Source organism: Oryctolagus cuniculus, chromosome 19 (assembly GCF_964237555.1).
Source record: "Oryctolagus cuniculus chromosome 19, mOryCun1.1, whole genome shotgun sequence".
NCBI lineage: Eukaryota > Metazoa > Chordata > Mammalia > Lagomorpha > Leporidae > Oryctolagus > Oryctolagus cuniculus.
In genome coordinates this window covers 44,227,220-44,254,320 of record NC_091450.1, presented here as the reverse complement: position 1 = coordinate 44,254,320, position 27,101 = coordinate 44,227,220, and the positions used below count along the sequence as shown (strand labels likewise).

The following is a 27,101-nucleotide window of genomic DNA, read 5'->3' as shown; positions in this document are numbered from 1 at the left end:
TCAGATCTGTAAGTTTATTTGCTCAATGTACGACAGCTACATAATGACTCACATTCATGATATTCCATCACTGAGGAAAACTGCTAAGAATGGTCCGTGTGGGAAATAATTCCTTAGAGAAACACGGAGTTGGAAAAATCATCACTGATTAGACCTTAAAAATAGTTCACTGCATAACATGACAAAAAGCACAAAGGCTCATCCAGAGAACGTCCGCGCCGTTCTCCTACACTGCAATAATTATAGTTTCACCGTGACGAACACCAGACATTGAGATTAAGCTAACACTGGTGTTTCTTTTGTCCCCCCCCCCTTAAAAACAAAATATATAACTGCATGTCACTATAGCAACATCCAAAACAGATCAAGTGGTTACGGTCACTATTGGGTAGAGCAAACTTTACCCCCAAAAAGGAAAAATTAAATTAAAAAAAAAAAAAAAAAACTTTAAAAAAATTTTGAAGACTTAATTTTCTTTTTGTCATAGGAATACATAACACCTACAGTATAAGTTAATAAATTTCAAGCTACTGTATAGAAATACAACACTAGCATGCACAATATTGTATCAAGAGAGTAATGGAGGAGTGATCATTTCACTGGAGAGACAGTATCATAGGCAAGTGCATTTCTTTAAAAATAAAGAAAAGGAAAGAAACCGTTCAAGCCGCTTACACATCCAGTCTCCCAGCCCCTCTTCGCTTCCAGCCCTCGGGTGTGGTTCTGTCTCGCGTCAGTCTACAGAGCAGCCAGAGCCAAAGCTGAAACTCAAAGGCAGGACAGGTTCTGTAATTCCAGGAAATCCTTTCCGACACTGCAGGAGCCCCGCCTACGCCCCTCCCCAGTCTGCGCGGAGGAGGGGCCGCGGGGCGGTGCGCCGGCTAAGCTGTGCGGTGCCGGGAGTGTAGTGTTGGGGGGTGTGCGCTAGCTCGTAAACAAGCGCCTCGCGGGGAGCTCAGCTCTGCCACCCGCGCAGGCATCCGCCAGCCTCCCCTCCGGCACCCTCAGCCCTCTCCCTGCCTAAGTCAGAGACCAGGGCAGGTCTGGTGTCGCCTCACCTCTCTTGGGAGCTCCCGGTTACGGGTTTAGAAACAAACAACACACATGCAACAGCCGTGTTTACAGGCAGTTACCCAGGACGAGGGTGAGGGGCCTGACGCTAACTCAAACCCCATTTCCGGAGAGAGCAATGATTTCCTTCACTTCCACCACGTGCGCTGACCGCGCTAAGAGGGAATCGCCAAACTTCCCTGCGTTCATTAAAAAGAGAAAAACAACTGGTTAAAATTGGAGTTGCATGGGAGAGTGTTTCAACAAGTGTGCGGGAAAAACGGAATTAAAAAGACAACGCATTATCCATGGACTTTCTGAAGAACCCCCATGCGTGGACGTCACAATCCTCGACTCCAAGCCCATCGTCCGCCCCCGGTCCACTGCTTCCCTTCCTACAACCATCACCTGCGGACGGAGTTTTTCAGGGAGAGGGAGGGGAAACTGACGTGGGTAAGGCTCCCGAAACCTCAAAGAACACTGAACTGACCGGAGCTCCTGCCAGTGACCTCTCACCCACTGCACCACCAGCCTTCTGGAAAGCAGCCCCGGGCTCCTCACCCGGCGGCCGGGCACTGCGGGAGACTCGGCGCGAGGTGAGCCTGTGGTGCCGTCTCGAGACAGAGGTGGCAACAGCTGCGAGAGCAGGACCTTCTCTGAAAATCCCAACACGAGAAATGACATACAGACCTGAATTTTTCTCTATTTTTGTGGTGTTTAGCGCTTCTATTAAAATGATTAATAATTTTTGGGGGGTAGATCTAAGTTCAGAGGAAAGGACAAAAAAAAAAAGAAGAAAAAAGAAAAAAACCCACAGCCACCTGCCGAGCACCTGTTGCCAAATCTAACGTAGCTTTGATTCTCCTCAGGCCAAGTCTTTGGGCCTAGGAGACAGATAAACAGCAAAACCAACCTGGGTAAGGCTGAACAAGGATGTAAAGCCAAACTAACCAGCAAAGAACACGCGATCAATGGCTTGATGTTGCACATGGCTGCAATGCAGAATACTGTAAACGGAAATTTAGTGTTAATACTGCCAACTAATCTGAGACCTGCGAAACCTAAACCATCAGGATGCACACACCGCATGTTCTGGGTCTGTGCGATTGGGGTTCAGACTGTCCCGTGTCTGGTAGGCAGAGCACACCCTGAAAAAACACAGCTCCGAGAGATGAGATGGAAAGTACCGGAAACTCAAGACAAGAGCGTATGTACAGAAAAGTCCTCACTGGAACCACAGAACGTGCTGAACGAGGGCCACTCCACTTGCGTTTTCTTCTCACCTGCAAACCCTATCACCTAGCAATAAGTTAAAGTAAAGACGACGGCTCCACTCGCATTCACCTACAGAGCGGTCCGTGTGCCCGTGCGAGGCTGCTATTCCGATACCACACAGCTAGTCTGACTTTCCACTTGTGGTATTTTGGCAAAAATGTCAAAGAGGCGATCAAAGACAGGACAGGTCGTGGGTTTCTCCCTGGGAAGGTCAGCCCTCCCTTTCCCTCCCCCACCCGACCCCCGACTCATGGGAAAAAAATAAAGACTGCAGTAGTAGCGTCGCGTGCGCTGCCAGTCCCCCGGGCCTAGTTGTTGCCTTCCCCGCCGTCGTCGTCCTGCTGGTCGCTTGTCCAGAGCGTGAGGTTGTCACGGAGCAGCTGCATGATGAGGGTGGAGTCCTTGTAGGAGTCCTCGTTCAGCGTGTCAAGCTCGGCGATGGCGTCGTCGAAGGCCGTCTTGGCCAGGTGGCAGGCCTGCTCCGGCGCGTTCTGGATCTCGTAGTAGAACACGGAGTAGTTGAGGGCCAGGCCTAGCCGGATGGGGTGAGTGGGCTGCATGTGCTCCTTGCTGATCTCGTGGGCTTCGCTGTAGGCCTTCTCGGAGGACTCCACCACGCTGGCCCGCTTCTCGCCGGTGGCCACCTCGGCCAGGTAGCGGTAGTAGTCCCCTTTCATCTTCAGGTAGAACACTTTGCTCTCGTACTGGGTCTCGCTGCAGTTCTTGATCAGGTAGTTGTCCAGCAGGCCCAGCACGTCCTGGCACACAGCCTCCAGCTCCTTCTCGATCTTCTCCCGGTAGGCGCGCACCATCTCGATCTTCTTCTCGTTGCCGTCGGCGGACGTCTTCTGCTCGATGCTGCTGATGACCCGCCAGGAGGAGCGGCGCGCCCCCACCACGTTCTTGTACGCCACCGACAGGAGGTTCCGCTCTTCATTGGACAGCGGCTCGTTCAGCTCCGTCACCTGTGGGGAGGAAAGAGAGCGCCGTTACGGCACAGGGCGTCTCGGCTGGGCTCATCTCATCTCTGCCACTCAGGTACCGCAGCTCTAACGCCCGACTGCTGTCGACCCAGAGAGAGACTCATGCCCCGTGGGTGTCGGCACGGACGAAGTGGGCGAGCAACCCGGAAGGTGAAGCTCAGCTTCCTCCCAGCAAAAGGACCCAGGCGTGCCACATGCTGTCAAGTTGGGTTCTCAGGACAAGTCAAATTTCCACCCTAAGCGCAAAAGGCCAACAGCTTCCTCATGTAACAAAACACACACACCAGTGCTACAGATTTAAAGTACACGTGGTTTACATACCTCAGCAATGGTTTTTTGTTTTGTTTTGTTTTGTTTTGTTTTGTTTTGTTTTGTTTTCAATGAAAGCAGAACGTTTGCTCCCTCCGCCTGCCCTGTCCACTACAGTCCCATCCATTCTGGGTTAACCTGCATGGAGTCAACTCCAACCTGACTTCTGAGAAACACGGAGGCTTTCTGCCTGAATGCTAAGACCACATGCATTACAAACCTCAGAAGGGGACCAGCGCTGTGGTGTAGAGGTTAAGCCTCCACCTACGATGCTGGCAGCCCATGTGGTGGGACACAGTGGAAAGCAGTGGAAGATGCCCAAGTTTTGGGGCCCCTGCACCTGCACAAGAAGGCATCGCGGCTATTTCAGGCGTGAACCAGCAGATGGAAGACCTCGCTGTCTCTCCCTCTTTCTGTAATTCTGCCTCTCAAATAAGTGAGTCTTAAAAAAAAAAAAAAAAAAGAAGGGTTGGCACTGTGGGATGGTGAGTAAAACCGCTGCCTGCAGTGTCGGCATCCCATACGAGTGCCAGTTCAATTCCTGGCTGCTCCACTTCCAATCCAGCTCTCTGCTAAGGTGCCTGGGAAGGCAGCCAAAGATGGCCCAACTCCTTGAGTCCCTACACCCATGTGGGAGACCCAGAAGAAACTCCAGGCTCCTGGCTTCAGATCGACCCAGCTCCAGCCATTGCAGCCATCTGGGGAGTGAACCAACAGATGGAAGACCTCTCTCTCTCTCTCTGTATCTCTGCCCTTCAAATAAATAAATCCCCCCCCCCCAAAAAAAAACTGCCTCAGAAAGGAAATCACAATTGGAGTATGGGGTTATGGGATACAGGCTGACCACTGCTGGGGCAGCATCTGCCTGAATACAATCAGAAATGCAAAGTGGTGAGGTGGGTGAAGCACTTCTGAGCTGAGCGGGGCTTCTTCCCACACCAGCATTTCCTACCAAACTGTCATCAGCGTCGCATTTCCTGTGCCTGATTTCTATGACACCCAATCACACACATTCTAGTGCGTGCCTGACAACCTCATGACAGTTTTACAGAAAGGACGGAGCTCTTGTTTGATTCCACTGTCCTGGGGGCACCTACTACTATCTGTCTGGTTTCTGTTTTGTCTACGCCAACAGCTAAGTCACAACATCAACAATTCCAGACGGCTCTGAACAGAAAGAACGGCTCTTACAGAAAACCAGATACTTCCCCAAGCCTCGTCATCTCGACACCTGCGCTCCAGGGTCACCAGGGCGACCAACAGCAGGCTTCTGCGCATGCCTGCCCGGCCAGGCTAGCAGGCGGCTGTCTATGAATTCATTCCTTCCCCACCTGCTCTCCCACTCGTAGTTAGATGGAGTTACGCGTGCTGCTTGCTCCCTTGAGCCCTCACTGTTCCCTACGTGATCACACCTCAGCATCTCCCGCACCCCAGGGGCCTTCAAATTATCCATGGACAATGTCTATTACCGCGGGAGGAAAGCATGGGCGTGGAAGCAGAATCTCTGCACCAAAATCAACTTCAAGATTTTTTAATTTGCGTTTTATTTGAAAGATGGAGACACGGAAAGGACAAAGAGATCCCATTTGCTGGTCACTCCCCAAATGTTCAACAGCTGGGGCTGGCCCAGGCCTAAGCCAGGAGCCTGGAACTCAATCTGCCACGTGGGTGCAGGGACCGAGCACTGGAGCCTTCACTTAGGGAGCTGGAAGTGGACGCGCAGCTCGGATTCAAGTCCAGGAGTCGCCAAGGGACGGCACAGGCTGCCTGCCCCATGAATTCCATCTCTGCAGATGTGGAGCGTCAGGACACAGAATCCACAGGACATACTGAACTCTTCTGGGGGGCTGAGAGACAAACAAGTGTCCCCACATGTTTGAGCCAGGTACAATTTCTATTCCACTTGTATAAAGGGGAGAGGGGCAGGCTTAGTGACTAACTCACTAACTCACTCAGTCACTAACTCAAATGTTATCTAGCTACTCAGAGATAATTAAGTAAATACACAAACCAGATCAGTTTCTTTCAAGCAACTCATTCTTTGCCTTTGCTTTGCTTACCAATTCTCACAGTACCCAGAAGATGGTATATACTCAAATATTTTCTAAGCCTATGCATACACTTTCAAGTTAACCTTCTGCTTCATCTTCCTGACTCTGCTAGAACGCTACAGGATACCGAACGGACCTTCTACCGGACGCGGTCTGAGTGTGACAGACTGCAGAGTGGGCGGGAACAAGGGTCAGGGCAGCAGGACACCAGGAAGGAGCTGCTTCCCCCTCCCGGCCCTGCTGAGTCAGGAGGCAGCCTCCACCTCGTGCCCAGCTCCTCCACGGCCCCCACGCCTCACCCCGCCAGTTCTGCCGGGTGCTGAGTGACCGTGGACAAGCCATTTCACTGCTCAGGGCCTCCAGCTTATCTGTAAAGCAGGGATCTCCCCCTTTCACAAGGCACAGACAGGGTGGATCCGCACAGAGCTGTAGCAACGAGAGCACCGTGAACCCTCTTCCTTGGCCTCCGCGTCTCCTGCTAGCATCTCCCGGCCCGCTGCCCTCCTCCACGTCACCCTCTCGTGCCGTGCCGAGTGCTCAAGCTTCCCAGCTTCTGCACTTCGCACCGTCTGGCCTGGAAACAGTGGCCCAGACGGGGTTTGAAGGCGGGCACAGGACACGATCTGGCCTCCATTCCGTGCAGCCGACAGGCGGCGGCGATCTAGTTACTGTCCCCAGCGCAGGGAGAGCTCGGCGGAAGGCACGGGGGTCGAGTTCTAGCCTTTCCCCTCGATCATGCTGTCCTTATTTCAAGAACTATGGACTATTTAAAGCCGGAGTGACCTCACGAGAACACGACACCGTTAGGTCTCCTCCTGCTGCCAAGTGCAGTGTGGCCGCAGAGGCCCGAGGCAGCAATGGGCTCGTCCGTCCAGTGTGCCTGCTTGCGCCGACACACTGAACACAAGGCGGTTATGAAAGGCCACTATCACCTTTAGATACAGTAACTCAACCGCATTTGGAACAGACCCAGACAGTCTCTGCCAGGGAGGAACTAAGTTAGAGGGGAGAGCCATCAGCTCCACAGAGCCTGCTTACAGGGCCAGCATTTGGCACTGTGGCACAGTGGGTTAAACCGCTGCTTGCAGGCACCCCACACTGCAGCACAGGTCCGAGTCCCGGCTGCCCCGGTACTCGGGTCCACGTGGGAGACCCAGGTGGAATTTCTGGTTGCTGGCTTCAGTCTGGCCCAGACCTAGCAGTCGGCTGTGGCCATTTGGGGAGTGAACTCATGGAAGGAAGATCTCTCTCCACCTCACTACCTCTCCATCTGTCACTCTGCCTTTCAAATAAATAAAACATTTAAAAGACTGCTTAAAAAACCAGTTTTCCTGAAACCCGTGACTCAAGAGTTTTATATGAGAACTAATCTGATTTTTTATGTTGAGATCTCAACCATAACAGTTTTCTTTTAAATTATTATTTATTTGAAAGCCTGAGAGAAAAAGACAAAGATATCCCCTTTGCTGGTTCACTCCTCAACTGCCTGCAGCAGCCAGCGCTGGGCCAAGACAAAACCAGGAACAGGGAACTCCATCTCGGTCTCCCCATGGGTGACAGGGACCCAAGTATCTGAGCCGTGAGTACTGCCGTCTGGCGCACATGAGTGGGAGGCTTGCGCTGGGAGCAGGGGCAGGAGCTCAACCCAGGCACTCTGATACGGGATGTGGGTGTCCCAACTACATTAAACACTGCCCCATCCCATCAACCATACTAGTTTTATTTTTCTAAAAGGTGTATATTATTACTTGAACGGCAGAGTTACATAAAATGAAAGATCCTCCATCTGCTGGTTCACCCCCCAGGTGGCTGCAACAGCCAGAGCCGGGCCAGACAGAAGCCCGGAGCTTCCTCTGGGTCTCCTATGTGGGTGGCAGAGGTCCAAGCACTTGGGCCATTCTCCAGTGCCTTCTCAGGCACGTCAGGAGTGAGCTGGAAAGTAAAGCAGCCAAAGGGGCCGGTGCTGTGGCACAGTGGGCTAAGCCTCTACCGGCGGTGCTGGCATCCCACATGGCCACCAGCTCATGTCTCAGCTGCTCCTTCCACCATCCAACTCTCTGCTACAGCCTGGGAAAGCAGTAGGGGATGGCCCAAGTGCTTGGGCCCCTGCAACCACATGTGAAACTTGGAAGAATCTCCTGGCTCCTTGCTTCAGATCAGCCCAGCTCTGGCCACTGGGGCCATTTGGGGAATGAATCAACAGATGCAAGACCTTTCTCTCAGTCTCTCCCTCTGTCTGTAACTCTACCTCTCAAGTTAATTAATTAATTTTTTTAAAAAATTGTCATTACCAAATGCTGCTTAAAAAATTAAGATGTAGAGCAGCTGGGACTGGAACCTGTGCCCATGAGATGTACCAGTGTCACAGGAGGCAGCCTTGCTCGCTACCACAATGCCGGCCCCAACCATCTAGCTTTTAAAAAGGACAAAAGATTAAAAAAAAAAAAAAAAAGGACAAAATAGGGGCTGGCATTGTGGCGTAATGGGTCAAGCCACCATGTACAATGCTAGCATTCCATATGAGTGCTGGTTCAGGTCCAGATTGCTCCACTTCTGATCCTGCTCCCTGCTAATGCAGCTGGGAAAGCAGTAGAAGATGGCCCAAGTGCTTGGGCCCCTGCACCCACGTGGGAGACTCGGATGAAGCTCCTAACTCAGGCCTGGCCCAGCCCCGGACATTTCAGCCATTTGGGGAGTGAATCAGCAAATGTAAGATCTCTCTCTGTCTCTCCAACTATGCCTTTCAAGTAAATAAAACAGAGCTTTTAAAAAACAAACAAGGGCTGGCATCCCATATGGGTGACGGTTCGAGACCTGCTGCTCCACTTCCAATCCAGCCCTCTGCTATGGCCTGGGAAAGCAGTAGAAGATGGCCCAAGTCCTTGGGCCCCTGCACCTGCATGGGAGACCTGGAAGAAGCTCCTGGCTTCCAGCTTCAGATCAGCACAGCTCCGGCCACCGCGTCCAATTGGGAAGTGAACCAGCAGATGGAAGACCTCTCTCTCCCCCCGCCTCTCCTTCTCTATGTAATTCTGACTTTCAAATAACTAAATAAATAAATATTTATTTCTAGGAATGCAACTTTGAAATAGGGTCCTGAAAGCGGCTGTGATGGCTGCTGAACGTGCCTAAGTGTAAGTCTGTATTCTTCCCGCCTTCCTTCTCAACTCCTCCAGTGACTCACACATGATACGAGAGAGACAGCTATGCGTAGCACGGTCTAAAGATCCATGTTATTCTCACCAACAGTCTAAAGAATTCCCCAAACCCCAGCTGCTAAGGGATCTGACATTAATTAGTGTCAGCTGTTCTCCCGAGAGCAGACAGGGACAACCTTCTCTACCTAAGATGCAGCCCTCGAGGTGCTGGAGAGCTGACACTCTGACCCAGTCTTGCAGTCTCAGGTCATTCAGTTTCCTCAGTTTACCAAGAACCACACCTCACAGTGAACGCAGCTTTTCAATTTTCTAAATAAGACAAATATAACTGCTAATTTCTTCAAGATAGCATGTAAGTTAATCTGCCTTTATTTTAAACATATTTCTATCTTGTAAAATCTTACGTAAAAGTTACAAAATAACAATTATAGTAATGAACATATATGACACATTGATTTAAAGAACTGAACATTTCTACACTGAAAAAACTTGAGTTCATATCAAAAAAACAAAATCTAGGAGAACAGGCAGAACAAAGAAGATTTGGGGGGCAGTGCAACAACTCTGTAGAAACCACTAACAGTGGGGTGCCTTTGGCCTACACCGTGGTTAAAGACGCCGCGTGGGACGCCTGCACACCGCACCACAGTGCCTGCCTTCCGTTCCAGCCCTGCTCCCCACTCCAGCTTCCTGCTGGTACAGACCCTGGGAGGCAGCAGCTGAAGGCCTAAGTACTCAGATCCCCACCACCCACCCGGGAGACCTGGACTGGGTTCCTGGCTCCCAGCTTCTGCCTGGTCCAGCCTTGGTTGTTGAGGCAATTTGGGGAGGGAATCAGTACATGGAAAATCCTTGTCTCTCCCTGCTTTCCAAATAAAATGCAAATAAATTTAAAAGAAAAATATTTCTAAGAGATGGCAATTAGGACGTCCACACTGCTGCCACCCTGCTGGGTTCAAGTCCCAGCACCAGTGCAGACCTGCAGACAGCAGTGACGGCTCCAGCAGCTCAGTCCCTGCCCCGGAGCCCCCGGCCAGCCCCACGTTCAGGGGGTGAGCCAGCAGCTGGTAGCCTGCACTCTCCTCTCACAGAACCTAGATTTACTGGGTCTGACTCCCACACTTTGACCGAAGATTCAGATCCCCTTAAGTGTCGATTTCCTCAGGCACCTGGCCCCACCCCTCTGAACGCCATCACTGCATCCCTCGCTCTTTTGGTGTCGTCTTCTGCACTTCAAATAAAGAGACCTAAAACCTCGTATGCAAATGTCCCTAGCAGCATTAGGCCTAACAGTGAGATAGGACACGTTAGTACCCATCAGGCAATGCCGTCTTATCCAAACGGAGGACTGTTACTCAGGCATCGCTGATACACACGACACGGATGGCCCTTAGACATTTTGCCACACGAAAGTCCATTATAACAGACCACATACTGCATGACTTCAGTTACAGGCAACACCAGGACAACCCACAGAAACCAAGAGAAGTCCGTGGCTAGTTAGGACAGGGGAAGGGAGTGGCTGGTTTTCTTTGGGGTGTTTGAGTGTCCATTAGAATGGGGTCTCAGGGCTGTGGCACAACAGGTTAAAGCCCTGGTCTGCAGTGCCGGCATCCCATATGGGTGCCGGTTCAAGTCCCAGCTGCTCCACTTTGGATCCAGCTCTCTGCTATGGCCTGGGAAAGCAGTAGAAGATGGCCCAAGTCTTTGGACCCCTGCCCTACTTGGGAAACCTGGAAGAATCTCCTGGCCCCTGGCTTCATACTGGCGTAGCTGCAGTCATCTGGGGAGTGAACCAGCAGATGGAAGACCCCTCTCTCTCTGCTTCTCTGTAACTCTGCCTTTCAAATAAATAAATAAATAAAGGTTTAAATTGCTTCGCTATGTTACAGTTTACAGAATACTTTGACGCATACCAGCAGTTAAAGATTTCCTCACCTGCTTGATGAATTCCTATCGTAACAGAGAAAGCTCACCATAACAGAGCACACACCTCTACCACCTACATTCAATCCTACCCTTGTGACTTAACACAAATTCCTATGTCGTCTGGGGCACGATGGTATTTCTCAACATCCCCTCCCAAAAAGAACAAAAAGCTTTATCTATTGCCAGGTATAGCAACACCATGTCGAAAAAGGGTCAGAGTTTCACGCCCCCGGCCTCAGGGGGTTTTCACTGTGGACCACTCAACCCCACCAGCTTGGGGGCAACTCTGCCCAGCGACCCACACACGCACTCCGCTCTCGCAACCCCACCAAGTCAAGCTCTGCACACCCCCGGAGCGCGGCCGAGTGCAGCTCCAGACACTTCCAACTCCTGACTCCTTCACACTAGGGCTGCATTTACACCCCCACACGGGAGCCATTCACAACCGCAGCACCTCACCTACCGCGGGCGGCCACGGTCGCTGCTCAAACAGCTGAAGCCCTCCCTACCCCAGGCTTCTGACTCCTCCCCAGCAGGCCCCAGTCTGCCTCGTGGTCCTGGGATCCACAACACAGGACTCACGAAACAAATGCACCAATATTTCTGATTACGAGCTTTATTACGGATCTGACTTCTTTGGGGGAAAGGGGAGACTTTCCCACCAGCTAAACCAGCTGGTTTCTTTGAAAGCTGCTCTGTTAACTGTTGTGTAGGGCGCTTGTTTTCTAAAAACAGCTTTGCTGAGACAAAACCTATTGGGTAGACCAAGGGCTCAGTGCCCAGGCCAGGAGTAACCTGGCGCACGTGTCCCCACCGTGGAGGTAAACCACTCTGTTCAGAGCCCCGCAACACTTGGATTCCTTCCACGCGTGTGCTTTCCACATCAGCACTGACAACCCTCACCCTCTTCCTCCGCCTGCACTTCTCATGGGACCACACCGCTCACAGTCCCCCAGGGCTGGGCGTCATGGCACAGCAGCATCCCGTACTGGAATGTGGGTTCACGTCCTGAATACAATGACCTTCAGATTTCGCTTCCTGCTAGTGCAACTAGGAGGCGGCAAATGATGGCAGGTACTTGGGTTCCTGCCACCCCCACGGAGAGCTAGATGGAGTTCCTGGCTCTTGGCTTTGGCCAGGATTTTTATTTACTTCAAAGTCAGGGTTATGCAGGGGCTGGCGTGGTGGATTAAGCTGCTGCCTGCGACGCCAGCATCCCACATGGGTGCCAGGTCTATTTCTGGATACTCCACTTCTGATCCAGCTCCCTGCTAATGGCTTGAAGATGATCCAACTGCTTGGGCCCCTACACCCACGTGGGAGACCAGGATGAAACTCCTGGCTTTGCCCTGGTCCAGCCAACGCAGTCACAGCCACTTGAGGAATGAACCAGCAGATGCAAAATCTCTGTCTCTCCCTTTCTCTAACTTCTGCCTTTCCAATAAACAATTCGAGAGAGAGAGAGAGAGAGAGAGAGAAGGAAGGAGGGAAAGAGAGGGGAGAGACAGATAGATATATCTTCCATCCGCTGGTTCACCTGATGGCCACAACAGCCAGGGCCAGGCTGAAGCCAAGAACTGAGGCTGAGTCTCCGCGTGGGTGCAGGGGCCCAAGCCCTGGGCCATCCTTCCTGCTCTTCCCGCGCCATTAGCACAGTCGGGATGGGAAGTGGAGCAGCCGGGACTCGATCCCGCACCCGTTCAGACGCCGGCGTCCCAGACGGGGGCACCATCAACTGTTACACCACAACACCGGCCCCTCAAATAAATTTTAAAATCTTAAAAATGAAAAAACAAAACGAAACAAAAACTCTTGTTTCTTCCCTCTCCACATGACCCCATCATTCTGTTTCCTATATTCTCCCTTCCCACTATCCGCTCTCCACGTTAACACACAGCCCAAGTTCAGGTGTAGTAAACCACACCGTTCACTCCCATCCTGTCTCCTTCAAAATCCAGGCCCCAGGAAGACACCGCACTCACCACCCTTCCCCTGTCGACCTGCACTGCAACCACTGAGTCATCAACTGTCCCACTGAAATCTTTTTCAGATTCACTTAATTATTTCAAAGTCACAGCTCGAGACAGAGAGAGATCTTTCACCTGCTGGTTCACTCCCTAAATGGCCACAATGGGCAGCGATGGGCCAGGCTGAAGCCAGGAGCCTCATCTGGTCTCCAACATGAATGAAAGGCCCCCTCTTCCACTGCTTTCCCAGGCCATTAGCAGGGAGGCAGATAAGTGGAGCCACGGTGCCAGCTCCTCATCTTAAATCTTAATTCACAGAGGATCTTCACCGCTGGCCTGACCCTGGCGGCATTCTTCAACCACTGCCCCCTGGCAGTCCCTCCTTCACTCCCGTCACTGCATCCGTGCTCACCAGTGCCGACCCCTGCTCACCAACGCCATCCTCGGGGGTCCTGACAGTCACACCCGGCTTCAACACCACGGATCTGCAGACAGGTCCCCTCAAGGTCAGAGCCAGCAGGGGAGGGCCACCCTGCCCCAGGCCTGCAGACCAGCCTGCTCTGCTTGCTGGCAGGCCTCTCCCCGTGCTTGCTCACTGACGGGTTTACAGGAAGCGCTGTACTAATGCCTTTCCCAGAGTAATCAGCAGCCGGGTTAACTGGCCTCCAGGTAAATCTCGTCAAACTGGCCGTGACCAGAACTGCATGCGTCTGTCCACCGTGTGCCCTCCTCCTCACTAACTCCAGACGTCCAGTGCTCTCGCAGTACTGCCGCACCGCGCTCGTCCGGACGCTCCTCCTGTAAGCTGGGACCCCCGGGCCCTCCACTCAGCAGCCCCTCCCTCTGCCTCACTGTCCTCTCAATTCCTTTTTCTTTTTTAAGTTAAAGATTTATTTATTTGAAAGGCAGAGTTAGAGTTAGAGTTAGAGTTAGAGTTAGAGAGAGAGAGAGAGAGAGAGAGAGAGAGAGAGATATTGATTGATTGATTCACTAATAGCCACAACAGCCAGGCCTGGGCCAGGCCAAAGCCAGGAGCTTCATCTGAGTTTCTCGTGTGGGTGCTGGGACCAAAGGACTTGGGCCATCTTCTGCTGCTTCCCCAAGTGCATTAGCATGGATTTGGATGGGAAGTGGAGCAGCTGGGACTTGAACTGGCACCCATACGGGAAGCCAGTGTTGCAGGAGGCGGCTTTACCCGCTGTGCCACAGCACCAGCCCCTCTCCGACTCAATTTCCCCATTGCTGATTGTACTCTCCCCAGGTGTCCAAAATGACTCTCCACAGCGTAAGAAAAAATCCACACTCCACAAGGCCTTGCATGAGTAAGCTCCTAAACACCTTCATATCTACTGCTCATCCCTCACACACGCACCACTGCAGCTCCCTGAGTGCAACTCACAGGGGACAGCACCACGTGAAAGACACCGCTCCCTGAGTGAACCTGCGCCCTGGACCTGGGCATTTCTGCCTCCAGCCCTTCCCAAGGTCCCTCCCAGACCCACGCACGGACACTGCTCAGGCATCCGTTTCTCTAGGGAACCGCCCCATGCGCACTGTGAATCCAGCGTCCTCCTCTGACTGCACTGCGCCCTGAGGCTACCCCGCTATTCTCTGTGGAACAGATTCCCACGGGTGCTCAGAAACACCCCTCAGCACCACACCTGCCCTCTGTGACGGCGGCTTTATTCCACCTGCCTGGAATGCTGACAAAACATTCAAATGTCTACAAAAACGTTTTAAACAAAACATTCAAAGTCAGCATCTCTACCTCCTTTGACCTTTACTGAATCCTCCCAAGACACGTCCCAGTCTCCAGTCTGTGAATCCCACCAGAAACCATGTTATTATAAAAAACAAGAGAGGGCCGGCGCCGCGGCTCACTAGGCTAATCCTCCGCCTAGCGGCGCCGGCACACCGGGTTCTAGTCCCGGTTGGGGCGCCGGATTCTGTCCCGGTTGCCCCTCTTCCAGGCCAGCTCTCTGCTGTGGCCAGGGAGTGCAGTGGAGGATGGCCCGGGTGCTTGGGCCCTGCACCCCATGGGAGACCAGGAAAAGCACCTGGCTCCTGGCTCCTGCCATCGGATCAGTGCGGTGCGCCGGCCGCAGCGCGCCGGCCGCGGCGGCCATTGGAGGGCGAACCAACGGCAAAAGGAAGACCTTTCTCTCTGTCTCTCTCTCTCTCACTGTCCACTCTGCCTGTCAAAAAAAAAAAAAAAAAAAAAAAAACAAGAGAGAAAGCACATTCTCCCATGCACTGGTTCACTTCTCAGATGTCCACATGTGGCCAGGGGCAGGGCCAGGCCAAAGCCAGGAGCCCAGGAATCCATATGCGTCTTCCACGTGGGTGGAACTGCCTGAGCCATCACGGGCTGCCTCCCTGACCGCCCACTAGCAAGCAGCAGGAATGAGAACAGGGCCGGGACCCGGACCCGTATTCCAGTACTGCAGGCAGGCAACCCAACCAGCATCTTAGCCACTGTGCCACAGGCTGGCCACTTTTTTTTTTCCTGGTTGTTTTATGTATTTCAAAGGCAGAGTGACAGAAAGAGCTTCCACCCACCGCTCCACTCTCCAAACGTGTAAATGCCCGTAACAGCTGAGGCTGGACCAGGCTGGGGCAAGGAGTCAGGGACTCCATCTGGGTCTCCCGTGAGTGACAGGGATCCCAGCATTTGAGCTGTCCCCGCTGCCTCCCAGGGCGCACTTCAGCAGGAAGCAGAGGCAGGTCTCAATCCCAGGCAGCCCACCATGGGATGCAGGAGACCCAGGCAGGGCTTAACCTGCTAGGCCACAATGCCCCATATTTTTATGTACAAAAAGGGCCTTTCTCCTAGGCTTGTTTCTTCCAGGTGAGGTATTCCCTCTCCTGCTCCTGAGAGCACGTGGGAGACTCAGTCACACTATGACCTTACCCCCCAGGCCAAAACCCCGCATCCTCCCTCACTATGAATTTAAAAACACTGCAATCATTGGGTCAAAGGACGTTTTCTCAAAGAAACTGGATTATACTTGTAGTGAGTAATGTGTCTTAGGGCAGCTCTGAAGGAAATCTGTTCTAGGGCACTTACTTATTTATTATTTATGAAAGATTTATTTATTTATTTGACAGTCAGAGTTACACAGAGAGAGAAAGAGAAGCAAAGAGAAAGAGAGAGAGAGAGAGAGAGAGATCTTTCATCTGCTGGTTCACTCCCCAATTTGTTCTAGAGTATTTAAACCTAGACTGTGTACCTGTTTCAAGGTCAAATAATTGGGAAAAAAATTATTAAATATACAGTAGTTTGAAGGGCTTTTCCAAGCCTTTGCACACACTGGAACATATAGTAAAATTTATCAATACAGATTAATTAATGAGACAACAGCTAAAAGATCACCAGTACTCCTTTTTTAAATTTTTTTTTATTTTTTGACAGTGAGAGAGACAGAGAGAAAGGTCTTCCTTCCGTTGGTTCACCCCCCAAATGGCCGCTACAGCCAGCGTGCTGCGCCAATCCAAAGCCAGGAGCCAGGTGCTTCCTCCTGGTCCCTCATGTGGGTGCAGGGCCCAAGGACTTGGGCCATCCTCCACTGCCCTCCCGGGCCACAGCAGAGAGCTGGACTGGAAGAGGAGCAACCGGGACAGAATCCGGCGCCCCGACTGGGACTAGAACCCGGGGTGCCGGCGCCGCAGGCAGAGGATTAGCCTAGTGATCCGTTGCACCAGCCCAGTACTCCTTTTTAAGACTTTCTATTTATATGACAAACAGAGTGACAGGGCCGGCACTTGGCATAGCAGGTAAAGCTGCCGCCTGCAGTGCTGGCATCCCATATGGGCACCACTTCAAGACACGGCTGCTCCACTTCCCATCCAGCTCTCTGCTGTGGCCTGGGAAAGCAGTAGAAGATGTCCCAAGTCCTTGGGCCCCTGCACCCGCGTGGGAGATCTGGAAGAAGCTCCTGGCTTCTTGCTTCTGATCAGCTCAGCTCCAACCACTGCGGTCAACTGGGGAGTGAACCAGCGGATGGAAGACCTCTCTCTGCTTCTGCCTCTCTGTAACTTTCTACCTTTCAAATAAATAAATCTAAAAATAAAAATTAAAAAAAAAAAAAAAAAAAAAACAGAGACAGTAGTCACAAAATAAGAACCAGTTACAATTCCTAAGTTCCTGAAAATCTGTGTCATGGTTCAAAAAAAGTAATGTCAATAGAAATATATTTTATGTGAGTCTTGAAAACTCAATCTGCTCTAAAGCTCACATTGAAGTCTTCTACATTGTTTTTCCTTCCAAATAAATGGATCAAGTTCCAAAAACCTCCAGTGTTCTTCAGCACAACCACCAAATGAAAAACAAATAAATGAGCGGCATACCCACCTGGACTGCCGTGGGCAACCAGGTAAGTCGCTCCACTCCATGCTAGTGGACATGGATTCCAAAGGGGCCAGACTGCAGGCGTACCTTATTTACCCACAGACAGAATAACGTCCTGCTTTCTAGCACCCTAAAGGCAAAAATTAAAGAAACAAACAAAAGCCTGGAAACTAGGTATCAGCTCTGCTGTCACACTGGGCAGCACTGAACGCCGCCCCCCAGCCCACGGCTGCCGGCCACCTGCCCCCCACTCCCGCCTCCCCTTCACGGGAGCACTCGGATGCCAATTGGAGGAAGTTACATCAGCTGCTCTCTGCACTATGCCTGGACGTTGTCAGATGGGAATGGAAACCAGTTCTGCTGGTGAATTCAGCATTTCCCACAAGCGAGGGGTGGTTCTGGGCAGACAGAACCCATCTCCGGAGGAGCAGACGTGCTGGCACGGTCTCGGCCGCCACTGAGGCAGCCCCCCCCTCAGCCCGGGACGCAGCTTCCTGCTGCTGCATCCTGGAGGCAGCAGATGGTGGCTCAAGGGCTCAGACCCCCGCCACCCTCGCGGGAGACCCAGACGGAGTTCCAGGCTCCTGGCTTTAGTCTGGCCCAGCCCTGGCTGTGGTGGGCATGTGGGGAGTGAACCAGGGCATGGAAGATCTCTGCCCCTCTCTCTGCCTTTCAAATTGATGGAAACAAAGCCATCTCCCAAAAAAGTAAATCGCCCTGAAGTATCCAGGTTGATCGGCCACCATGGCAAACATGGGGGAGCAGACTACAAGGGGGTTTTACACCACTTGCTCATGCTTATTGTTCATGTTTGAAGCACAGTCATACCAAGCTCAAGAAAGCAGCAGTGCCAGAGGCGGGGGGAAAAGCTCCCCGGCGTCAAACTCGGGGCCACCCGCGCCCTCTGGACTCACGCGTACGTGTGTAACACCCACTTAAGCAACTGAACATTTCAAAACTTCAAGAGGGGCCGCTGTTGTGGCGCAGCGGGTTAAGCCACAGCTTGCAACGGTTCAGGTTCCAGCTGCTTTGTTTCCGATCCTGTTTCCTGTTAACGTGCCTGGGAAGGCAACGGATGATGGCCCGCGTAGTTGGGCCCCTGCCACTCATGTGGGAGAGACCAGGATGGAGTTCCTGGCCGCCGGCTTTGGCACTGCCCAGCCCTGGCTTTTGTGGCCATTTAGGGAGTGAACTTGTGGATGGAAGATCTCTCCCTCTCCCGTCATTCTGCCTATCAAATAAAAACTTTTTTAATTTTTATTAATTGGAAGAGCTACAGAGACAAAGAGAGAGAGAGTTCTTCCATCTGCTGCTTCACTCCCCAAATGGCTGCAATGGCATGAGCTGAGCAGATCTGAAGCCAGGAGCCCAGGGCTGCTTCTGGGTCTCCCATGTGGGTGCAGGGGCCCAAAGACTTGGGCCATCCTCTGCCCTTTTCCCAGGCCCATTAAGAGGGAACTGCATCAGAAGTGCAGCAGCCAGGTGCCCAAATGGGATGATGGCACTACAGGCCAGGGCTTTATCCTGACTGCACCACCCCCAACAGACCACCCCCAACAGATAAATTTTTTTTTTTTTTTTTGACAGGCAGAGTGGACACTGAGAGAGAGAGAGACAGAGAGAAAGGTCTTCCTTTTGCCGTTGGTTCACCCTCCAATGGCCGCCGCGGCCGGCTCACTGCGGCTGGCGCACCACACTGATCCGATGGCAGGAGCCAGGTGCTTCTCCTGGTCTCCCATGGGGTGCAGAGCCCAAGCACTTGGGCCATCCTCCACTGCACTCCCGGGCCACAGCAGAGAGCTGGCCTGGAAGAGGGGCAACCGGGACTGAATCCGGCACCCCGACTGGGACTAGAACCAGGGGTGCTGGTGCTGCAGGCAGAGGATTAGCCTAGTGAGCCGCGGTGCCGGCCAGAGATGATTTATTCAGCCACTAAAAATGCCAAGTACTGACAGCAGAAAACCTGACTGAGGGGCCGTCAGGAAGAGAGAGGCAAGATACGACGGCCTACACCCTGCAGAGACGAGACGCACACAGCCGTGTGGCAGCATCACACTGAGTCGTTGGAGCATTTTCTGCCGTTGATTTTCAGCATCCGAAAGGCCACATGGGTAGCTTCACTGCTCAGTCCCACCGATGACAACCTCCCAAAAACCACATCCCGTGAGAAGAGCACAGCACCCCCAAATCCAAGATACTCCAGAGAACTCCCTCCCCTCCTCACTCGTCCCCACGGGCTCCCCTGGCCCCAGAACGCCCTTTTCCACTGCTCTTGGCCCTTCCTGCTCACTCTCCTTGCCCTGTGGATCAGGTGATCTTTTCGACCCAGCAGGAAAAAAAACCATGTGGTCTCACAACAGAGTGGACACACAACGCAGACGCAGGACACAGATGCAGGTATTCTGCAGAGCGGGGCCTGCCCACCACTGCCTGCCCAGGCTAGGCAGGGCCTCAACTGAGAAGGCACTCACTACTCCAGCCGAGGGCTACGGGAGGAGCCGTGCACGGCAGCACTGCAGTCAAAGCTGCTCCCGTGTGCTTTCAGCCCTCCAGGTGACATCTACAGCCAGGCGACGTCTCCTACAGCCAGGAGACGTCTCCTACAGCCAGGCTACTGTCTCCTACCTCCAGGAGACATCTTCTACAGCCAGGCGATGTCTCCTACAGCCAGGCTACCGACAGCAGCAACAGAAACGGGCAGGCTCTGGCACGGGGTTAGGACACCACATCCCATATCAGTTCCTGAATTTGAGTCCCCATTCCACCCCCGATGCCAAGTTCCTCCCAATGTGCACTCTGGGAGGCAGCAGCTGATGGCTCAAGTGACTGGGGGACCCGGACAGAGGCCTGGTCTCCTGGCTCCGGCCTAGTCCAGCCTCGGCTGTCACAGGCATCTGAGAAGTCAACCAGTGGACAGGAGATTTCTATCTCTTTCTCTGTCTTCCAAATAAAAATAAGAACTTTTAAAGTGATCCACAGCGTCTCGGAACAGGTCAGCCTTTGAAAGGCCAGCCCGGCGCCGCAGCTGCCGCTCCCCAGTGCAGGCGAGGGTGAAGCGACCTCAGCTCCCACCCCTGCATGTCCAGCTGGCCTCCGCTGTCACTGTCACAGTCCCTGCTCGGACACCCCATTCTAAGAGGGAAGAGCCATGTGCCTGGGTCCTCCTCACCAAGTTTGGCTTTTAGATCTTTCCACAGACTGAGAGGCTAAGACTAGTGATGACACCAACGGTTTACCGGGGAACTCTGCCTTGTTAAAAATCTACACGCTTTTTCCTCCGTATCCGTGACCAATCTAACTATGAGGCACAGAGTGACACACAACCCAGGCAAAGGAAAACCCGCCCCCCCCTGGGGCGGGGGGCACAGGGACACACCCTGATGGGAAAATCCTGCCACCAGTGCGCCTTAGAGCATCAACCATTCAAGCAAAGATTTTACGAGTTATTAATTCTTATTATTAATTCTTATGTTTCCTGCAAAATCTTGGAGTCAGACCGCTTATTTAACTATTTATCTTAAAATTGCAAACTTTCAAGGCCGGCACTGTGCCGCAGTGGGTTAAAGTCCTGGCCTGCAGCGCCGGCATCCCATATGTACCCCAATTTGAGTCCCAGCTGCTCCACCTCCGATTCAGCTCCCTGCTGATGTGCCTGGGAAAGCAGTGGAAGATGACCCAAGAGCTTGGGTCCCTGCACCCACGTGGGAGACCCGGAAGAAGCCCCTGGATCCTGATCGGCTCAGCACCAACCACTGCAGCCATCTGGGGAGTGAATCAGCAGATGGAACACCTCTCTCTCTGTAACCCTTTCAAATAAAATAAGTTTTTTTAAAAAAAAACTAGAGCTTCCTTTTGGGGTTTTTTATGGATCAGTTTTCAAGTAATTTAGTGTTCTGCCACTCAAATTTTTTTAAGTTAGTTTAGTAAAACCAGAATTTCAAAGATTCCTATAAATACCAATTTTAAGAAAAGATGGTATGGTCTGGTTATCAATCAAAATGATAGTTGACACCTGAGAAAGAAAAAAATGGAATTTGGGGACACTAGCAGAAAATTTACTATGAGAAGAAAGGCCATAGGGCAGTTGGTTTTGGTAGTCTTTATAACCTACGTAACAAATAAATATGGACAGGTCCACTAAGAAACAGCTTAGAAGTGGCAGCAGGGTGGGGGCTGGGGTGGACTGTGTGTGGACAGCAGCGCCAGCACCCACGTGGGTGCCAGCAGAGTCCAGGCTGCTCCCTGCTCACATCTGGGAAGGCAGAGGCGGCGGCTCAGGGCAAGACTGCAGCGCAGGCATAGGCTCCTGGCTCCCCCCCCCCCCCCCCCCGGTCCAGAACCAGCAGATGGAGGCTCACTCTCCCTCCCTAACTCTGCCTTTCAAATAAATAACCTTTAAAGGGGCGGGGGGGGGGGGGGGGTGTGCAGCAGAGGCAGGCATTTGGTATGGTGATTAGGCTGCTGTTTGACATGTCCAGGTTGATACAGCACATTGAAGGGCCTGGGTTGGAGGGCACCGGCATCCCAAATGGGCGCCGGGTTCTGTCCCGGTTGCTCCTCTTCCAGGCCAGCTCTCTGCTGTGGCCCGGGAGGGCAGTGGAGGATGGCCCAAGTGCTTGGGCCCTGCACCCCATGGGAGACCAGGAAGAGGCACCTGGCTCCTGGCTTCGGATCAGCGCAGCGCCGGCCGTGGCGGCCATTTGGGGAGTGAACCAACGGAAGGAAGACCTTTTTCTCTCTCTGTCTATAACTCTACCTGTCAAAAAAAAAAAATTAAAAAAAAAAAGAAAGAAAAGAAACATCTGTAATAAAAGAAAGGCAGGCCTGGGTTGAAGTTCTGGCCTGCCGATTCCAGCTTCCTGCCAACGCACACCCTGGGAGGCAGCTGCATTCCTGTCACCCCTGCAGGAAGCTTGGACTGGGCTGCTGGCTTTGGCCTGCCCAGCCCTAGCCGCTTCAGGTATTTACTTGGGGAGCAAACCAGAGGGTGGGATCTGCCGGCCTCTCAAATACGTTAAAAATAAACAAGGCAGAAGACAGCAGTTTATATGCATTAGAAATGTGTGTGTCTCTTGCACTACTAAACGTAAGTGGGCCTTGCTTCTTTTCTCCTCTGACCAGCGGACTCTGTCAGACAGACGCTCAGGGCTGGGGGGAGCGGGGTGGAAGGGGGTACTCTTGCTCAGCTCCTGACAGCCTGCGGAGCGCGCTGGCGGCGCGTGCCCACACTGGCGGGCCCTGTTCCCTGGGGACGGCCACCACACAGGGGAACAATCCTTCACAGCCAGCCTGGGGCTGAGAACACCCGGGAGATTTCCCTAACATCCAGAGGCTAATGTGTGGCTCAGATTTCAGTAAATTGCATATTTATTTGGGTGAACCTCATATAATGCTTCTTTTTAAAAACGGAAATGTAATACAAAACCTAGCTAAAGCTAAGACTTTTTCAAATTTCTGCTCAGGTTCAGATGCTAGAAAACAAAGGGATGACACAATGGTCATGGCCCGAGCTGCTGCCGGCACCTTCCTGAACCGGCCACGCCTTGAACCAGAGGTGGACCCCATGAACACACTAAGCACCACTCGATCCTAACTTGCAATTTCACACTATGTGACCTTTGTGTTAATGTGATGCTACGGGACTTTTCTCTCAACTAAAACAAAATTATCTTCTCCACTCTTTTCAATAATTTAGCGTTCGGCTTAATAAATAAATAAGGGTTCCTCAAGTACCAGAGGTGAAATCCTACCCAGGGTATGCAGTGAACCCGTGTGGATGCACACTCACTCGGCAACGACTTTAACTCAAAAAATAGATGAGATTTAAAAAAAATAATAATTAGCAAGAAACACTGAGCATCCACTTCAGTTAACTGTGACCAAGAACGTACAGAAAGCAAGCTGCTGTGTGTGCCCCTTCCCGTCCACAGAGGGAACCATTCAAGCACATGACCTCTACCCGGGGCTGGCCGAGCTCCACCCCTCCAGGGCTGGGGGTGCTGCGACCCCACTGGTGATGATGGCTTCTCATCGAGCCTCTTGGAGGCTGTTGGCAGGAAAAACGGAGTATTTAAGATAATACGAATTTGATTCTACTAGGAAGACTTTTAAACTCTGTAATTATGACAGCCTCTTGGCCCCTACATACCCCCATCCAGGTTAAAATTGTTGAACCCAGGAATTTAAGAAAATTACTAGTCCAGAAGCTCTTCCCAGTGGTGCAAGGACCCGAAGCCTACTTAGAATATTAACCTCAAAAGAGGCCATCAAAAGCCAAAGGACAAGACAATACAGCGGTCCCCTCTCATCGTGTGTGCGTGGGGGGTGTTAATACTCCAAGACCCCAGTGGGTGCCGGACACCACATACACTGGTGTCCCCTCTCTCTCTCTCTTTATGTATATATATATATATATGCCTCTGATGAAGTGTTACTTAAAAATATTAGGCCCATTAAGAGAGTAACAACAATAGAACAGAATAATTACAACAGACTGTAGTGAAAGTCAATTAAAACTTATACATTGTGTATTGCTGGGATTTTCCACTTCATAGTAACAGGCGGTGGGGACCGTGGGGTAACCCAACCCACGGAAAGTGAAACCGGGGCTGAACTGTACCGTCTACCGTGTGGCACACAGGGAGGCCTAGGTGCCTGCCTCCTCTTCAAGGCAAGACCAAACGTTTGTCCTGGAGACCCACTCTCCACTTTTCAAAACACTGTCTGGTGCGTTATTTCGATCCTGGTCACCCGCATGTGAGCTCTTTTCAAAAGGCACGGACCCCACACATGTTTGCGGTACCGCGTGTTCAAGCCAAAATTTTAGAAAGTGAAATTTTAATTTAAGAGAAAGTTCGTGGAAAATGGAATGAAAAGGAGTTTATTTTAGTACCAAAAATCGTATATACGAAGGGTCTTCAAAGAGCTCATGGAAAATGCACATTGTGAAAAAGCCACACACAAACCTCACATTTTCTCACCAGAATTGATCTTTTCTTTCCATTTTCCATGAACATTTGGAACTACCTGTGCAATTCACTCTGCTATTTCACTAGATGCAGATAAATTTTAGCCCCTCTATCACCATGCCGATTTCAGCCTTAGGAAAGAGCTCACTTTGGTGGTAAACCTGAGTTTTCCTTCACACTGCCCAACTGCTCCAGATGACTTAGACACATGGGCAGGGACAGTTTCAGACGCAGCTCCCGCGTCCCTTACGTAATCCTGTAACCCATTCAGGCAGGTATTGCCCCATTCCACGGATGGGGAAAGGAAGTCAGAGGGAAACCTACTTGCTAAGTCAACATAAATAGCTTTCAAAAAACATCCTTGTTGGGGCCAGCACTGTGGTGCACCGGGTGAAGCCTGCTGGCATCCCCCTGAGCACTGGTTCAAGTCCTGGCTGCTCCACTTCCGATCCAACTCCCTTGCTAATGGCCTGGGAAAGCACTGGGGGACGGCCCAAGTGCTTGGGCCCCTGCATTCTCATGGGAGACCAGGAAGAAGCTCCTGGCTCTGGCTGTTGCAGCCATTTGGGAGAGTGAACCAGTGACGGAAGACCTCTCTCTGCCTCTCAAATAAATAAATCTTAAAAGAAAAAAAAAAAAAAAAAAACCCTGATTGTACAATTGGTTCTCTCCTCCCTGCTCTGTCGAGGAGAGGAAGCACAGAGCAGCTTCCCAAATCCTGAAGTCAAATGTTTCCTGAAAGGTCTCCGTTCCCTACGGCTTCCTGAGAATAACCCAGTGGGAAGCCGCAGTTTCTTAGGGTTTTCATTAAAACCTGCCAATTATTTGCAATAAACCCGAGTACACATTCCACCCCTGCACTGTGATCCTGTATTATTTTAAAAATTCTTTCATTCCGCTGTTGTCCCAATTTTTAAAATGTGCGAGATCAATGCTTCAAAAAGACGAAAGTATCTCATGGATCCTGAGACCAACTGGAAACGGGAAGACGAGTGAGGCATATCCAGGGGTCGCGGGTTTGCATGTCTGAGGGAAAAGGAAATTCGTGTTTTCTGGACCCGTTCTTATCTGGGGGAGGATAAAGGGCTCAGCTCCACCTGGCTCCTCAGCCACCTTCTGCACTCCTTGGACAGACGCCAAGTGCACACTCCTCCCAGCTCCGAGGTGCACTGCAGCCTCTGTGTCATTGTGCGTGACATCACTGGGCTGCTATGGGTACAGGTGCGAGGTCACTCGCCTTCCTGTGAAACTCGGAACATGGCAGAATTAAAGCCTAAATAAAGGACACGAACCGGAGATATTCCCAATAGTGTTGAGCAGATATTAAAAGTGCGACTTGCATTATCAGAGCATTAAAACGTTAAGAACTACCAACTCTGTGGATGTATGAAAACAGCACCATCTCCAATTTCAGAACAATGACCTTCCTCAACAGGATAAAAAAATTTTTGTTAATATCTGTAGCTGGAGCAAGGATAACAGACCAGCCTTGTCACCTTGCTGCTCAAGAATGAACGTAACCCACACCGCTCTGAAGGTGCAGCCTTAAACCGCAGCCCGAGAGGCGTTCTAACCCTGTTACATAAGGCAGGAAGTGAAATACTAAGGCGGTGGGAGCCCTAAACCATCCGTTTTCCTGCGTCTCCTTCAGCAATAGCCCCCCTCCCCTGAATTCACACTGCGGGCCGGGGCGAGCTGGGGCTCCTGACAAAATGGTGCAGCCGGGGGCAGGGACCCGCATCCCGCACAGACCAGACCGCGGGGCTGAGCGGGGCTGCCTCTCCTCCAGGGCGAGGGGCAGGAAGCTCCGGCGGCTCCCAGAGCGAATTCCTGAGCAAGGGCTCGCTCCCCTGGCCGCGAAGTGCTCCCTGCCTCCACCCAGTCTAGGCTCTCTGCAATATGACAAATGCAGAACCTTCTGGAACGCCTGGATCCTGCCTCCCACCACCGCTTTGTTTGCAATATCAGATCAGACGGACTGTGTGCCTATATCTCTATATATTTTTTTTCAACTTGTAGGAATTTCAACAGACGCGTGCCTGTGTTCAAAGAAGAAACAGGGAGCTAAATTCTCAACGTTTATTTTCAGGGCGATACCTACCCTTTCCAATGCAAGAACACAAGGGGAAAAAAATGGAGATGACATATTGAGAACAATCAATGGAAACGCCAGCGAGACAAACGCCCCCCCCCCAAAAAAAAAGGGCAGGGGATGCGCTTTGGGCCATGGAGCTACAGCCTTTTGTTAAGAAAAACGTGAGCCAGGAGGTTTCGATTTTGCACCGCGGAGCCCAGGTTTTCCGGAGCACCTTCCCCCCCCCCCCAACCCCCACACCCCGGGGAGGGTCCAAGGGCTGGGGAGGGGGTGGCCACCCGGGAGACCCGCCGAGCGGACGGGAAAGGCGCCGCCCAGACACCAGGGAGAGAAAGAGGAACGGCGTCCATGCGGCCCCCCGCCCCCACGCCCGGCGGGGAGGAGGGGAAGTGGGGCACAAAGGATGCGCAGGGCCCCCCGCACACCCGGAGACCAGACCCGCAAGACCCCGCCCAGCGCCGCCGGGCCCCCCGGGCGAGGCCGCGTCCCCACCCGGGTCCCCGCCGCAGCCCCCGCGGGGACGCAGCCCCCGGGCTGCCGCCCCCTCCCCTGCCGTCGCGCCGGGCCTTGCCCGCCGCTGACCGCGTGCCCCCCTCCCGGAGGGACGGGGGAGCGTGGGGGAGGGGAGGAGACACTCACGTTCTTCATGGCCGCGGCCATGTCGTCGTAGCGCTCCGCCTGCTCGGCCAGTCGGGCTTTCTGCACCAGTTGCTCGCGGTCCACCATCTTCGCGGGCTGGGTCGGGCCGGAGGGGGACACCGGGGCGGCCTGAAGGGGCTCGGAGGGCGGCTGCGGCGCGGCTGGGGCCCGTGTGCCGGAAAGACCGACCCACGAGGCGAGAGGCTGAGGCGGCGGCGGCGGCAGCGGCTGAGGCGGCGGCGAGGAGGAGGCGGCACGAGCTGCGACCGCGGGACCGGGCGCGAGGCGGCTGCGGCTGCTGTGCGTGCCGCGGGCGGACAACCCCCTGC

At 52.6% G+C, this 27,101-nt stretch overlaps 1 protein-coding gene across 1 annotated transcript; it reads right to left on the bottom strand.

The window, feature by feature from the left end:
* On the bottom strand, positions 1-27,101 carry YWHAG (tyrosine 3-monooxygenase/tryptophan 5-monooxygenase activation protein gamma). Its single transcript, XM_002711904.5, has 2 exons — positions 26,773-27,101; positions 1-3,290 (listed from the first exon to the last, which is right to left on the bottom strand). The coding sequence occupies exons 1-2, from the start codon at positions 26,857-26,859 to the stop codon at positions 2,634-2,636; spliced, it is 744 nt and encodes a 247-aa protein (XP_002711950.1). The 5' UTR covers positions 26,860-27,101; the 3' UTR covers positions 1-2,633.